This window comes from Mytilus californianus, unplaced genomic scaffold, assembly GCF_021869535.1.
Source record: "Mytilus californianus isolate M0D057914Y unplaced genomic scaffold, xbMytCali1.0.p SCAF_3, whole genome shotgun sequence".
NCBI lineage: Eukaryota > Metazoa > Mollusca > Bivalvia > Mytilida > Mytilidae > Mytilus > Mytilus californianus.
The window spans coordinates 97,910,397-97,924,494 of record NW_026262679.1 but is presented as its reverse complement, the minus strand read 5'-3'; the positions used below and the strand labels follow the sequence as shown (position 1 = coordinate 97,924,494).

Sequence of the window (14,098 nt, the reverse complement as noted above, 5' to 3'; positions counted from 1 at the left end):
AAATGCAGGTCATTATATATTTTGCAAATATTTTGTTTCTGCAAAGATTTAGAGTCTTTCATTTATTTTTTTTCTCTTTGAATTTAAGTATCCTGGACGTCTGGGTGATGAAAACAAGAAACCTGAAGTTCCTGCTCTTGTCCGATGTAAGATCTGGCTCGGTCTAGTCAATGAAGAGCAAGAATGGCACAAAATGCAAACAGAAGGAGAACTAGCAGTATATGCTGAAACTGTAAGTAATAAGTAAGATTAGAGATTGGAATCCTGCAAAATTTATCCCATGCCATTGTGCTTTTTCTTATTTTGAAATCAAAGAATTTTATAGTATAGAAATTTTAATGATTTTATGTCGCATTCATGTAAGAAAAATAGTCTTAGTACTTAGATTTCATACCTATAGGACACTTGTATTTGGACTTTTTAATTCTCAATATTTACTACAAAAATAGCATTGAATGGTTGCTTTATGTGTTGTGAAGTTAAAAGATTTATTTAAGAGAGTTATCTGATGTTTTTATAGCAGAGTAATATTATTTGACATTATTTTATTGCCAAGGAAATTTGTTCGACCTCTTTGTTCCTCTTTACTTATATTACCTTTTCATTTCTGGACTCTTTAAAAAAATCTAAATTATGTATGAAGACTTACCACAAATCACCAATTAGAAATGACATTGAGTTGGTCGTATGGCAGACATGTGAAGATAAAGAAGAATATTATAAGAAAGGAACTTTTTTTTTACTTTTTTGATTTTTTTTTGTGTTGAGTTTGAGGTTTGTGGATAAAAAAAAGTCCTAGATAGAGTATTATAAAATGACATTGATACATTATATAAATGTGGTTGATTTCGGTTATTCAATAAAACCACTATTCATACTTTCTGAAAATGTAATGAAATAACAACATCAGCTCAATTTATTATTGATACCTTATATAATTGTAGTATGAAAATCAACTGACATTACCAATTGTTGGATGGACAAACAAGGGACCATTAAACAGACCAAAGTGGTCAGACAGTCAAGGAAAAGTAAGATTTTAATGTTGTTGAAAAAAAAAATGATTGGTATTATCTAATGCAAGGAAACCTATGTCTTGTAATCTTATTTTAAAAAATGTTTCTCAGAATATTATTTACAGTAAATATGCTAGTTAAAGAAATGGAGGTATTTTTCAGTAAAATGAAACATTTTGGTGTTAACTGTTGAAGAAGTCGACTTGTGAAGATTCCCCATTTGATTACTATTATCAAAGAAGTCCCTCAAAAACCTGCATTTGACAGGGATTGATCCCTTTACTCAATGCAATTTATTATTGTTGTGTACTATAGAGAATATTTATATTTATTATATCTAGAAAACAAGATAAGTATTTAAATTGTTCTATTTATAGGTCAAATCTCCAAAAGATAAGTTTGAACCACCACCTGGATGGAGATGGGACAGTGAATGGTATATCAGTCCAGAATTAAGGTAATTTTAATGACCTTCATCAATTTACTGGTTCAAACGCCTATTTTTCAGACTTCAAGTAGTATGTGTATGCACACTAGTATTGACTCTGGATGATTTAAAACTGTACATATTAATTGATGGTTATCTACTGTTAAAAAAAATGTATGCTGATCTCTAGATTTCTTTTGATTTTTTGGTGTTTTTGGGTGGTTGTCTCAATGACATATACCTCATATCATCTTTTACTCAAAAAAAAAATTATTTTTTCTGTCTGTTCTAAAATGTTTTCCTTCAACTGCATATGGGATGCAAAAAAACAAAACAAAGAGCCCCACAAAGCAGAGCTTTTACATGCAACAACAAATACAAGGTGACCTTAACATTTGACCTTGATAATGAATGGTGCTTATGTTTTAGTACAAAGTTTGGTGAAAATTGTTTATAGATGGTAACCTCTATGTAACTCATCTCTATATTTTCACAATTGTTAAACATCTTAGACACTCCCATAAATTTTTGACATCACAAAAAAAAATGTTTGATTACATATGTTTGTTGTTTGTGGTTCATGTTACTCAGTCTTTTCTGAGTAGTGTTTTGTAAACTGTTGTTTGTCCTTTCATTGTTTTTTTGTCGTTTGTGTTACTTAGTCTTTAGTTTTTGGAGAAGTGTTTTTGAAACTGTTGTTTGTCCTTCCATTGTTTTTTTGTCTAAGTGTTAGTCAGTCTTTAGTTTTTTGGAGAAGTGTTTTTTAAACTGTTGTTTGTCCTTTCATTGTTTTTTTTGTCGTTTGTGTTACTCAGTCTTTAGTTTTTTGGAGAAGTGTTTTTTAAACTGTTGTTTTTCCTTTCATTGTTTTTTTGTCATTTATGTTACTCAGTCTTTAGTTTTTTGGAGAAGTGTTTTTTAAACTGTTGTTTGTCCATTCATTGTTTTTTTTATGATTTGTGTTACTCAGTCTAGTTTTTTGGAGAAGTGTTTTTTAAACTGTTGTTTGTCCTTTCATTGTTATTTTGTCGTTTGTGTTACTCAGTCTTTAGTTTTTTGAGAAGTGTTTTTTAAACTGTTGTTTGTCCTTTCATTTTTTTGTTGTCGTTTGTGTTACTCAGTCTTTAGTTTTTTGAAGAAGTGTTTTTTAAACTGTTGTTTGTCCTTTCATTGTTTTTTTGTCGTTTGTGTTACTCAGTCTTTAGTTTTTTGGAAAAGTGTTTTTTAAACTGTTGTTTGTCCTTTCATTGTTTTTTTGTCGTTTGTGTTACTCAGTCTTTAGTTTTTTGGAGAAGTGTTTTTTAAACTGTTGTTTGTCCATTCATTGTTTTTTTTGTCGTTTGTGTTACTCAGTCTTTAGTTTTTTGGAGAAGTGTTTTTTAAACTGTTGTTTGTCCTCTCATTGTTTTTTTGTCGTTTGTGGTATTCAGTCTTTAGTTTTTTGGAGAAGTGTTTTTTAAACTGTTGTTTGTCCATTCATTGTTTTTTTTATGATTTGTGTTACTCAGTCTTTAGTTTTTTGGAGAAGTGTTTTTTAAACTGTTGTTTGTCCTTTCATTGTTATTTTTCATTTGTGTTACTTAGTCTTTAGTTTTTTGAGAAGTGTTTTGTAAACTGTTGTTTGTCCTTTCATTGTTTTTTTTGTGGTTCGTGTTACTCAGTCTATAGTTTTCTAAGAAGTGTTTTGTAAAGTGTTGTTTGTCCTTTCATTGTTTTTCATTTTTTTGCCATGGTATTACTGTGCCAGTTTATCTTTGACTTATGAGTTTGAATGTCCCTTAGGTATCTTCCGCCACTTTTTATCGAATGTGGTTGTTGTATGATGTCAGTATGTAAAATGTCATAGAATCCAAAGTAGTGATCAGATGTAATGTGCCTATAAGATGGTCTTTACATACATTCAGATGGTCAATTAATTAACTACATCTCTTCTGCAACTTGAAACATTTCCCTCATTATAAATAAAATAACTTTGCATGTCTGAGTTTCACTGAAATGATATTTAACTATGTGATGTTTTATTGGATGAATTTGATTTGTAGTATGTTGTATGACAAAGATGCTGGACACAAAACATTCATGGAGGATGTATATGAAGTACAATCTCGATTGCCAGGAACTCGCTGGGTAGAGGCTTCTCGACCATGGACAGATGTTGTAAGTAGAATAGAGAATTATGTACTGCAAATTAGTATTTTTTTTTAAAGATTTAGTTACCACTGGTTTCCAGTTTTGACAGACGTTGATTGATTTTGGGGTGTTTAATATCAAGTTGACACTAACTGTGCAATATTCAAGACAAGAACAAGTAGAACTACAGATTTATTTTATAGTTTGAAAAAGAGAATGGACTGATAAAATGTTGTACTGTGTTTGATTTTTGCAGTTTATGAGTTTGCGTCTGTCAGAAAACTTCCCACCTTTCTCTCAATATTAATCTATTTTTTATTTACAATAAAGTTTTTGTGTCATTGGGTTGCTGTCTCATTGATGTTAACCTCTCAACTCCCCTATTTAGCTCACCTGGCCCAAAGGGCCAAGTGAGCCCTTCTTATCACTTGTCGTCCGTTGTCGTTAGCTTTTTACAAAAATCTTCTCTTCTGAAACCACTGGGCCAAATTTAACTAAACTTGGCCACAATCATTATTAGGGTATCTAGTTTATAAAATGTGTCTGATGACCCCGCCAACCAATCAAGATGGCCGTCATGGCTAAAAATAGAACATAGGGGTAAAATGTAGATTTTGGCCTATATCTCTGAAACCAAAGCATTTAGAGTAAATCTGACATATGCTAAAACTGATTATCAGGTCAAAATCTATCTGCTCTGAAATTTTCAGACAAATCTGACAACCCGATGTTAGGTTGCTGCCCCTGAATTGGTAATTTTAAGGAAATTTTGCAGTTTTCGGTTATTATCTTGAATATTATTATAGATAGAGATAAACTGTAAGCAGCAATAATGTTCAGCAAAGTAAGATCTACAAATAAGTCATCATGACCAAAATTGTCAGTCGACCCTTTTAGGAGTTATTGCCCTTTAAAGTCAATTTTTAACAATTTTTCGTTACAAACGTTTTAATCTTTTACAAAAATCTTCTTCTCTGAAACTACTGAGACAAATTTAACCATACTTGGCCATAATCATTATTAGGGTATCTAGTTTAAAAAATTTGTCCAATGACCCCGCCTTCCAACCATCATGGCCGACTTGGTTAAAAATAGAACATAGGGGTAAAATGCAGTTTTTGGTTTATATCTCTGAAACTAAAGCATTTAGAGCAAATCTGACAGGTGGCAAAAATGTTCATCAGATTAAGATATATCTGCCCTGAAACAGGCCATAATCTGGCCGGCGAAATGACGATTTAAGTCGCCAAAGAATTTTGAAAATCGCTAAATCTCGCCGGCCGACTGACTTCATAGCGAAGTCAAATCGCTCTCAAAATCGGTAAAAGGGAGACAACTTGTGATTGACAAGTCTCACAGGTAAAAAAAATGGCGGCTGACAAGGAAAATCGAGATTTTCGAAACGACCCAGGACTAATACTGTAAACGATCAAATTAAATAAATACAACGGCAACTTTGAACATCCTCGGATATAACTTTCAAAACTGTTCAAACGGAAAACTGACCGTCTGTTTAAGTTATCGTTTTACGATGATTTTCATCTGAGGATGTTGCGTAATCACTCAGCTGATTTGTTTTATTTTTATTACCTACACGAGTCGATCAATTTTACTATTCGGTAGGTAAAGGGTGGGAATTCACGGCAGATTTATTATGTTCATTGAATAAAAATTGAAATATAAAAGGTAGAAAGACAGCTGATGGATAATGTGATTGCAAACGTACGACACTCGACCAGATTGTGATCAGCAGTGGATTTTTTCTCATGACCACTTCGTTGATATGGATGATATTTTTAAAAAATGATAGAAATTAGCTCTTTATCGGATAATTTACTTGAGATTGAAATATATTTTCATTTATAGACTTACAATCTTTAACGATAATCTCAATTTACTACAACTAACATAAATGTCCTGGACATTCAATAATGTTTTACAAAACAATGACAAGTGGTGATATAAATTAAATTCCCAGTCATGTGAAATTCATCATATTTTTCTGGAGTTTTAAAAATAAATTGAGGCAGATGCACATGAATTTAATGCATCATAATCTTGAATATATTACTATGCTACTCCCTCATGTCCCAATCAACAAATTTTATTTAGAACACATTATGGTATCAATAAATAAATAACAACTATATATTGTCTAAACCTTTTAATTAAGAACTTTCTATATATACATTGTGTACAATAACATATGAAAAAACTGCAAGTACATCTTTTATTGAATAAAAAACAATTTCCTTAGTGATAAGCTTGAAAACACGATGCAACCGAAACGGTAATGGAATCTCACTTCTCCAAGAAGTTGACCACTTCTCCCTTCTCTCTTGGAAGGAGAAGTCACTTCTCCCTCTTCAAAATCCTAGATTAGGCCCTGCTGAAATTTTCAGACGAATCTGACAATCCGTTGTTGGGTTGCTGCCCCTGAGTTAGTAATTTTACAGAAATTTTGCAGTTTTTTGTTATTATCTTAGATATCATTATAATATTTAATATCTAATACTATTAATTATGATTTTAACCTTATTTTACATGATTTCCAAAGCATCAGTAAATACAGGTGAGCGACACAGGCTCTTGAGAGCCTCTAGTTTTAAAAAAGCAAGGATTTTTTTTATAGCATAGGTTATATAAACTCCTCTTAATAAGAACAGGAAGGTTCTGTGATGCTGTCACACAAATAAGACTTTTACATGATGTACTGTTTCTGATTTTGTACTTACACAAATTATTGTAATTGTTTTACAGAAAGGTGATCCTCTTGCCAGTAGAACAGAGATCCAGTTACCTGTAGGTTGGACCTGGGAAGATGAATGGGAGATAGATCTTAGTAGGGCTGTGGATGAAGAAGGTAAACAAATACATTAGTCTTTCTTTTCTACGATCCACACACTAACAGTCACCCTATGTAAAAGGACATTTAACAGGAATTTTTTTTATGTAAAATCATCTCTCAAAAACAATCACTTTCCAAATGTGACCAGCAATCCCCTAATTTTGAGGTGAGAAAATGAAATTAATACCTGAATAACAACTATCAGATTTAATCAGAAATTTAATCAAACCATTCCCTTTATTGACTTATTGCCTAATCAAAGCAAATTATGTACTCAAGTGAAAAAGGTGACAGTCAGATGGCTTTTTAAGATCACCAATCATTCAGTTATCTTTATTTCCAAGCATTTTTAAAAGAACATTTAACCACAGCATGGAGTAACCAATGATAAACCACTCTATCTCATTTAAATTTTAAACTTTTCTTAAAAAGCTGAACTGACCTCAACAGTTACTCTTTTATATCATTTATTTATATATCCTTTTGGAGAAATCATCAGGTAGCAATACACAGTTAGAAGTTTAGTTTCGCATTATGGCCATGGTGAATTTTTTAAATATGAAAGTTTTTGTACAATAAAATAGATTTTTAGATAATTGAAGAATAATATAGCCTTCTTAGTGGGTTTATATGAACATTTAGATTGTTTTTAGCATGTTTTATAGGCAATTTTTCTGTTTGACAGTCCGTATTTTCCTATCCGTACCGCCCATAGGTTCATAAATTATTGTAGTATTTATCAACAAAGATTTTGCGCTCGATCTTTTCAATTCAATTTTATGGAAAAACGAGCAGAAATGCATATGATTTTTTTTGGACCTCTTGATAGATATATGTCTATGGATTCAGGAAAGGTATCACTGTAATTGATTGAAATTTTCCTTTGGACCAAATTTTGGAGACTTTTGTGACATGTTCACCCCCCTTTTATGCAATATTTTGTATCAAAGAAATGCAGATTGTTGCCATGGTTACACCCAAAAGAGATTATATTTCACCATTATAACCATTAGAAATCAAATCTATGGAAGATTCTCTTTCTATAAATATACACATGCATAACACAAATATTAAGCCTTATTTGTTAGAAAGGAAGGGAAAGAGGATGTTTAAAAATTATGAGTGTCAATTTTAAGTTTTTTTCCTAACTGTGTATTGCTACCTTATGGCATTTGACAAATCACAGAATTGCTTATTTTTAGACAAATCATACCACAAATCTATTGATATTTAGATTATAGATACAATTATGAGGGAGAAACATCTTTTAGTATGACAATGTATTGTTACTTTTGTTGTTTATTGTCCTTAGCAACCAATATAGACATTTTGACACAAAGACTTGGTTCGGTCATAAATTGATACTTTATTGGCTACCCTTGGAAAAGAAACAATGCGCGTTATGTAGAAACCTCAGAAGGGAACGCTTTATATTTTTTCATGCGACTAAATCAAATTTATTATTTTAGCAAGTATAAAGTCACAATTTAGCTTGAATTAAGTCTAAATTTGTTCCGGCTGTTATAAATTAATTCAGTATTTGCTAAATTTTAACCAAGGCTTTGGTATGCTAATACACAACAAAATTGACATTCTAAAGCCTTAAAATAGCTTTAACTTGTAAAATTTGTCTACTGTTAAGGTTAATTTAAGTTTTTAAACAAGAAAAGACAAGCACAGAAGGTATAGTTTTAGAAATTTGATTAAAAAAGGAGAATTTACACTTCGACATGGCATGTTTCACCAAATCACTTTTTTGTTGCATTTCAGTGTCAACTGCTAACCTTCATAAAATATTTATTTCTGAACCAATTTTCAAAACTAGCAGGCCAATTTGCTCGTTTAAGCTAGCAGAACACAGAAATCCATTTAAAGTGGAATTGGAAAAAAAAATGTTTATCCTTAAGGTAGCAATACACAGTTAGAAGTTTAGTTTCGCATTATGGCCATGGTGAATTTTTTAAATATGAAAGTTTTTGTACAATAAAATAGATTTTTAGATAATTGAAGAATAATATAGCCTTCTTAGTGGGTTTATATGAACATTTAGATTGTTTTTAGCATGTTTTATAGGCAATTTTTCTGTTTGACAGTCCGTATTTTCCTATCCGTACCGCCCATAGGTTCATAAATTATTGTAGTATTTATCAACAAAGATTTTGCGCTCGATCTTTTCAATTCAATTTTATGGAAAAACGAGCAGAAATGCATATGATTTTTTTTGGACCTCTTGATAGATATATGTCTATGGATTCAGGAAAGGTATCACTGTAATTGATTGAAATTTTCCTTTGGACCAAATTTTGGAGACTTTTGTGACATGTTCACCCCCCTTTTATGCAATATTTTGTATCAAAGAAATGCAGATTGTTGCCATGGTTACACCCAAAAGAGATTATATTTCACCATTATAACCATTAGAAATCAAATCTATGGAAGATTCTCTTTCTATAAATATACACATGCATAACACAAATATTAAGCCTTATTTGTTAGAAAGGAAGGGAAAGAGGATGTTTAAAAATTATGAGTGTCAATTTTAAGTTTTTTTCCTAACTGTGTATTGCTACCTCAAGTATTTACTGTTCAAGTCTTCACATAAGCTGATGTACCTACTCCATCAATTCCATTAAAAAACGGTCCTTATTTCTTATTCGGGTTAAAATTTATAAACTATAAATGTTAATAAAGTATAAGCAGATCAACATATTTGGACAAACAAAGAGCAAACAATAAATTACACTGACTTCAAACATTTGCTTGTACAGATAATGTACAAAATCTGCTGGTATGCCCAGACCCATTAAGAAAGAGAACTCGCATTTGTAAGACCACTTCCATTTTGGTGATTGAGTGGTCCTATGAGAGGGGACTTATGATATATTATTTCTTTTCTATAAATTAAAAGGGTCAGTGTTTCTTATCATTTGAACCTGATTATGGTGATATCATTCTTTTTTATTCCACTGGTACACACTCCAATTCAGAAAAAAGACTCTTATTATAAGGCCACTCTCATACTGATGATAGGGTGGGTCTATTTGAGGGGACAATGGTTATTATTTCTTTCATATTATTGAAAAGTCCATGTTTTCAATCGTTTATACCTAGTAGTTTGGATGTCATTCTTTCTTTTAAATGGCTGTAGATTGACAAACATATTGAGTTTTTGGTTATGGTTATAATATAAAGTGTTAAATTCTACGTTTGGTATTTTCTAACAGGTTTCGAATACTGTGTAGAAGCTACCATTGGTGGGTATGGGCCAGTAGAGAAAACATACCATTTGTGTCGTAGGAGACGTTGGGTTCGTAACAGACGTCTGGTTGACTCAACAAAACAAAAGAAACAGGAAGTAAGTGAATTGCCATGTGATATATTTCCAATTGTTTTTAAATCTCATAAGTAAGGATATAGTCTTATTGTAAATGACCTGCTTTTATCTGTATTAAATTTTTCAGTTCAAATTAAATATTGTTTTTCAGTCTGCAGGTTATCTTTCTTGTTTTCATGACCAGTGCTACTGGGTTTAAATTATCTATTTATTGATTAAGTAATGTATTGCCCTCATGCATAGCTCTAGCTCCTTGGTTTGGTTTGTCTATACTTTTAGTCCTTTTTGTTTTATCAGCTTTTCAAGGTTTATATATAAGAATTAACACCCTTTTGACATTTACAATTGAATTCCATACTTTTAGAGGTTAGGTGTTTGATATATATTTCAAAATCAGTCATGTCCTCTCAACTTGGGTAATTTATTGATGATTTTGAATATTTGAATTGCTGTTTAGACAAAATTTTAACTTTGAAAATTTGAATTGGTGAAAAATGGCAAATTTTTAGAAATGAGCTATCCTTCTCTATCCGGTCTACACAGAACAGAGGTCTGAAAATCCTGAGAATTACCAAAACGTACAAGAATGTAACTCCTTAATTTGTTTGTAATATAGATACACTTTAGGAATAAATATATTCAGTTGCAAGTCCTGGTATAGCCTAAAATCTAGGAAAAGTACAAAGGTCTGGATTATTGGTTAAATTCTACCTTCTGAAGACTGCCATACACAGAACTGTTTTCCTCAAAGCTTAGTACTTTTGTGGTCTTGCTGGTCTAGAAATAGGATAAATATATTCAAAATTGATGTTGTTTTTACACAAGATAGCCCCAGTCAATTCCTGTCAAATTAATTTATAAATATAAAAATATAGAGATTTGGTATGTTTGACAATGAGACAACTATCCATTTAAGAACAAATGACATATATGGCCTTTAACAATGAACAAAACCCTTATTCTATACTGTAAAACATGTTTATTTACACTCAACCCTTCCCCTTGTCAGGGACAGTGGTGTAACATCACAATGTAAGGACAAACTTTAAAAAATGGTTGAAAAGGACTTGACAGATCAGATCAGTATGAAGCAAACAAAAAACAAATAACAAAACAATATGAAATATTTCATATGGCTGATATTAGATATTATTATTATTTTGGTGAAAAAAAATCCATACATTTATTAATTACAAATTACAGATTAGGTCTAAAGCTAAAGCTAAAGTGAGTGAATTGAAGTGATGAAAATTTTCCTCTTATTGCATCAGGCCTGATTGTTTAGTGATGTTGAATTACTAATGTTTGAAAAGGCGCTTCCAAGTGGTTGTTTTTTTCTTTTAAAAATAATTGCATGAATGTATGAACTTAACCGGTTGCTTCATAATAAATTAAGTTAATGTAGCATACTGGTGTTCACAAAGTGTTCAGCATACATTATACTAATACAGTGTTAAAATATAATTATATTCAGCCATCAGTTCATTTACTGACTATATAAAGCTTATTTGTATGAAGCTTTGTTGCATACATTTACTAGACATATAAAGCATCTTTTGGCGCAAGAAATTGTATCCAATAAATGTTCTTTGTTTTATATTTTGTTACACTGCTAATTAATTAAGTATTGTGTGTACTCATCCCTCAACTCCAGGGGTAGGGGCTATAAGGTATTCACCTTGTCCAGGTTTTATAATTTTATAAATCCAGGAAATGTTAGAAAGTGTTTTCTGCATGTCTTTTTAATAATTCATAACATTATATATTTAAACCATTTTTGTGTAGAAAACCAGTGACAAAAATAAGGTATATTTTTCAGTCAGTTTTACCAATTTTCTTTAAAGTCATTCTTCTGTCATTTTGTTCTAGGAAATAATCTATTATTAGTAAACATCAAAATTATTTTTTTTAACATAAATTGAAGTTTCTGGTGTATGCCAAATTAGCCAGAAAACCTCAATTTGTGGTAGTAAATTTTAAGATTGATGTTAGCATGAATAACAGTTGCGTTTATATTCTAATGCATTGGAAAAAATTTTCAATGGAATTTGTGCAGGGTTCTTTAGTAGTGGATGAATGGAGATGAAAACGAGATTTTAAGATTGATTAATGTCTAATTATGTATAAATTTGAACATTGCATTAGTAGAACTGTATTTTGAATGGTACTGTTTTAAACATAGAAATGATAAACATCCTGATAATGTCTATCTGTTAGCATGTTGTTGAATTTAGATTCTCATAAAGTTTAGATCAATCTAAAAATTGAAATTAAAAAGGAATTTTTTTATTTCCATGCATGACTCGTAACTCAAGATTATTCATTGAAGTTTTTTTTGTTTTAAACTTTTTGAACTTAACAGTAAGCATTTTTACATCTTGACCAGCATGAAAGCTTTGTCTAGTTCTTATGTCTCAAAATTGAATGATAGTTTTGATTCTATATTTATCTTTTAGAAGTTGATGTTTTACTTATTTATTTTAGAACCATTGAAAAATAAAAATTTTGTGGATCAGATTTCTAAAAAAATTGACATTATTTTTTTAGATATGAATTTAAATTATTTTTTTTTAAAAGTAGTTTTGACTTAACAGTTCATGAATTCATATGTCAAAATTTTTGTTTTTGAATTTTAGAATATCATAGGAAAACAAATATCCATTTAAAGCATTCTTAAAAATGTAATACCTTTATACTGGAATCAATTCATTTTGATAATTTAAAGTTTATTATACACTTTAAGGTATCTTCTAAATCATGAGCAGACTTGAGCATGAACTCTTACAAAAGATCTTGAAATGAATGTAAAAGATCATTTTGAAATCTATATTTTTGTACTAAATTGTTTTAGGCAAAGAAGATGGGTGAAATGAAAGAAGGATGGGAGTATGCTCCCCTGTTCAATTTGAAGTTTCATCTGGAAGAGAGAACAATGGATCTGGTCAGACGAAGAAGATGGCACAGAAAGATGGTGGCAGAAACACTAGGGGCCCCTTGTTTCTTTAGCCTTCAAGTAGAGGTATGCTACAGTTTGACTTTTTCTTTTGAGTTGCAGACACAGGTGAATTATTTAAAGAAAACTATAGTAGAATAATTATACAATTGAATTTAAAATTTTATTTCACAATTTTTTGCTTATGAAATCTGTGTAAAAAAGATTATCATTTAGAATAGTTATAAGATAGTCAAAATGATTAAAGGCATTCTTAAAAGATTATCATTTTTGATCAACACTTATGGTGGCATTAAATTACCATACCATATTGGGTTGATGATACCAAACCATTTGAAAGTATATTAAAAAATGGCATAACATACTCAATGGACAATCAAAACTTTGAAGTCAAAGAGAAACTAACAACACAATGGCCAAAAAAGAAATATGATGAAAAGACAAATAAGATTCTACTAAAAACTACATAGAAAACTAAAGACTGACCAACATAAACCCCATCATAACCTGGGGTGATCAAAAGGGGAATACAACTTTGAAATCTAGTGGATGATACATGAACAAGACAAAAGATACAGACAATAGAAAAAACAGACAAAAACACAGAACACTTGAAAACAAAAAAATCTTTGTGGGCATGTAGTGTTCCATGATAAATCCTTTGAGTATTTTGTATATACCAGTGTATATATTTGAACTGCTTGCTTTGCTGGTTTACTGGTAGACACATGGAGAATTGTCTATTCAAGCTAAGCAATCAATCTAATCAAAATTTAGCTTCCCTTGTGCACTACACAACCCAGGAAACTGAACATTTAAAATTGTCTATATTATTATTATAAGTATAACACTGGTTATATACATTGTATTCTTTGTACAGTTTAGTATGTATATGTTGATATAGCTCAATTATGATTGTATCTTTGACATCGCCCCTCTGAAGGACTTGGAATAAACAAATTGTACTGTATTGTTGTAGGATGAAGACGACAAGGAGAATATTGAATCCAACCTTACAGCACCTAGGATGTTTCTAACATTTGATAGTAAGTGTATCAAGAGATCACTTGTACATTGTACTACATATTTGATTATGCGACTCTTTGTGTAAATGTATTAACAAAGTGCTCATTTCTTAAGGTTTTAGTGCTAAAGAGGAGGGTAGAAAATCATGCAACAGCGGAATGGTATATCACTGTGATTACATCTCCATTGCTTTCAAATTGTAAAGGTTTAATGGTTTAAAATTAATGATGGTTAAAGCAAACTGTGAATAGTTTTTCCTAAGGTTTATAAAATAGTTTGAGTAGATTTTAAAAAAATTGATTGGCATTGAATTCTTGAAAAAAATCAGCACAATTTTACTGGTCCATTCTATTTTGGGGAAAAC

General features: G+C 30.8%; 1 protein-coding gene across 9 annotated transcripts in view; it reads left to right on the top strand.

Annotated features, from left to right (window-relative positions):
- Positions 1 to 14,098, top strand: part of LOC127733285 (myoferlin-like) — a 100,723-nt gene that overhangs the window by 40,487 nt on the left and 46,138 nt on the right. For 7 of the 9 annotated variants that reach the window (XM_052242627.1, XM_052242632.1, XM_052242629.1 and 4 more), the window contains exons 22-30: positions 89 to 232; positions 945 to 1,031; positions 1,394 to 1,473; positions 3,486 to 3,600; positions 6,334 to 6,436; positions 9,646 to 9,776; positions 10,959 to 10,982; positions 12,607 to 12,774; positions 13,688 to 13,754. In XM_052242627.1, coding sequence (XP_052098587.1) covers positions 89 to 232; positions 945 to 1,031; positions 1,394 to 1,473; positions 3,486 to 3,600; positions 6,334 to 6,436; positions 9,646 to 9,776; positions 10,959 to 10,982; positions 12,607 to 12,774; positions 13,688 to 13,754 — 919 coding nt within the window. The remainder of the gene's footprint in view (positions 1 to 88; positions 233 to 944; positions 1,032 to 1,393; positions 1,474 to 3,485; positions 3,601 to 6,333; positions 6,437 to 9,645; positions 9,777 to 10,958; positions 10,983 to 12,606; positions 12,775 to 13,687; positions 13,755 to 14,098) is intronic. The other 2 variants (XM_052242628.1, XM_052242626.1) reach the window with 1 other exon arrangement.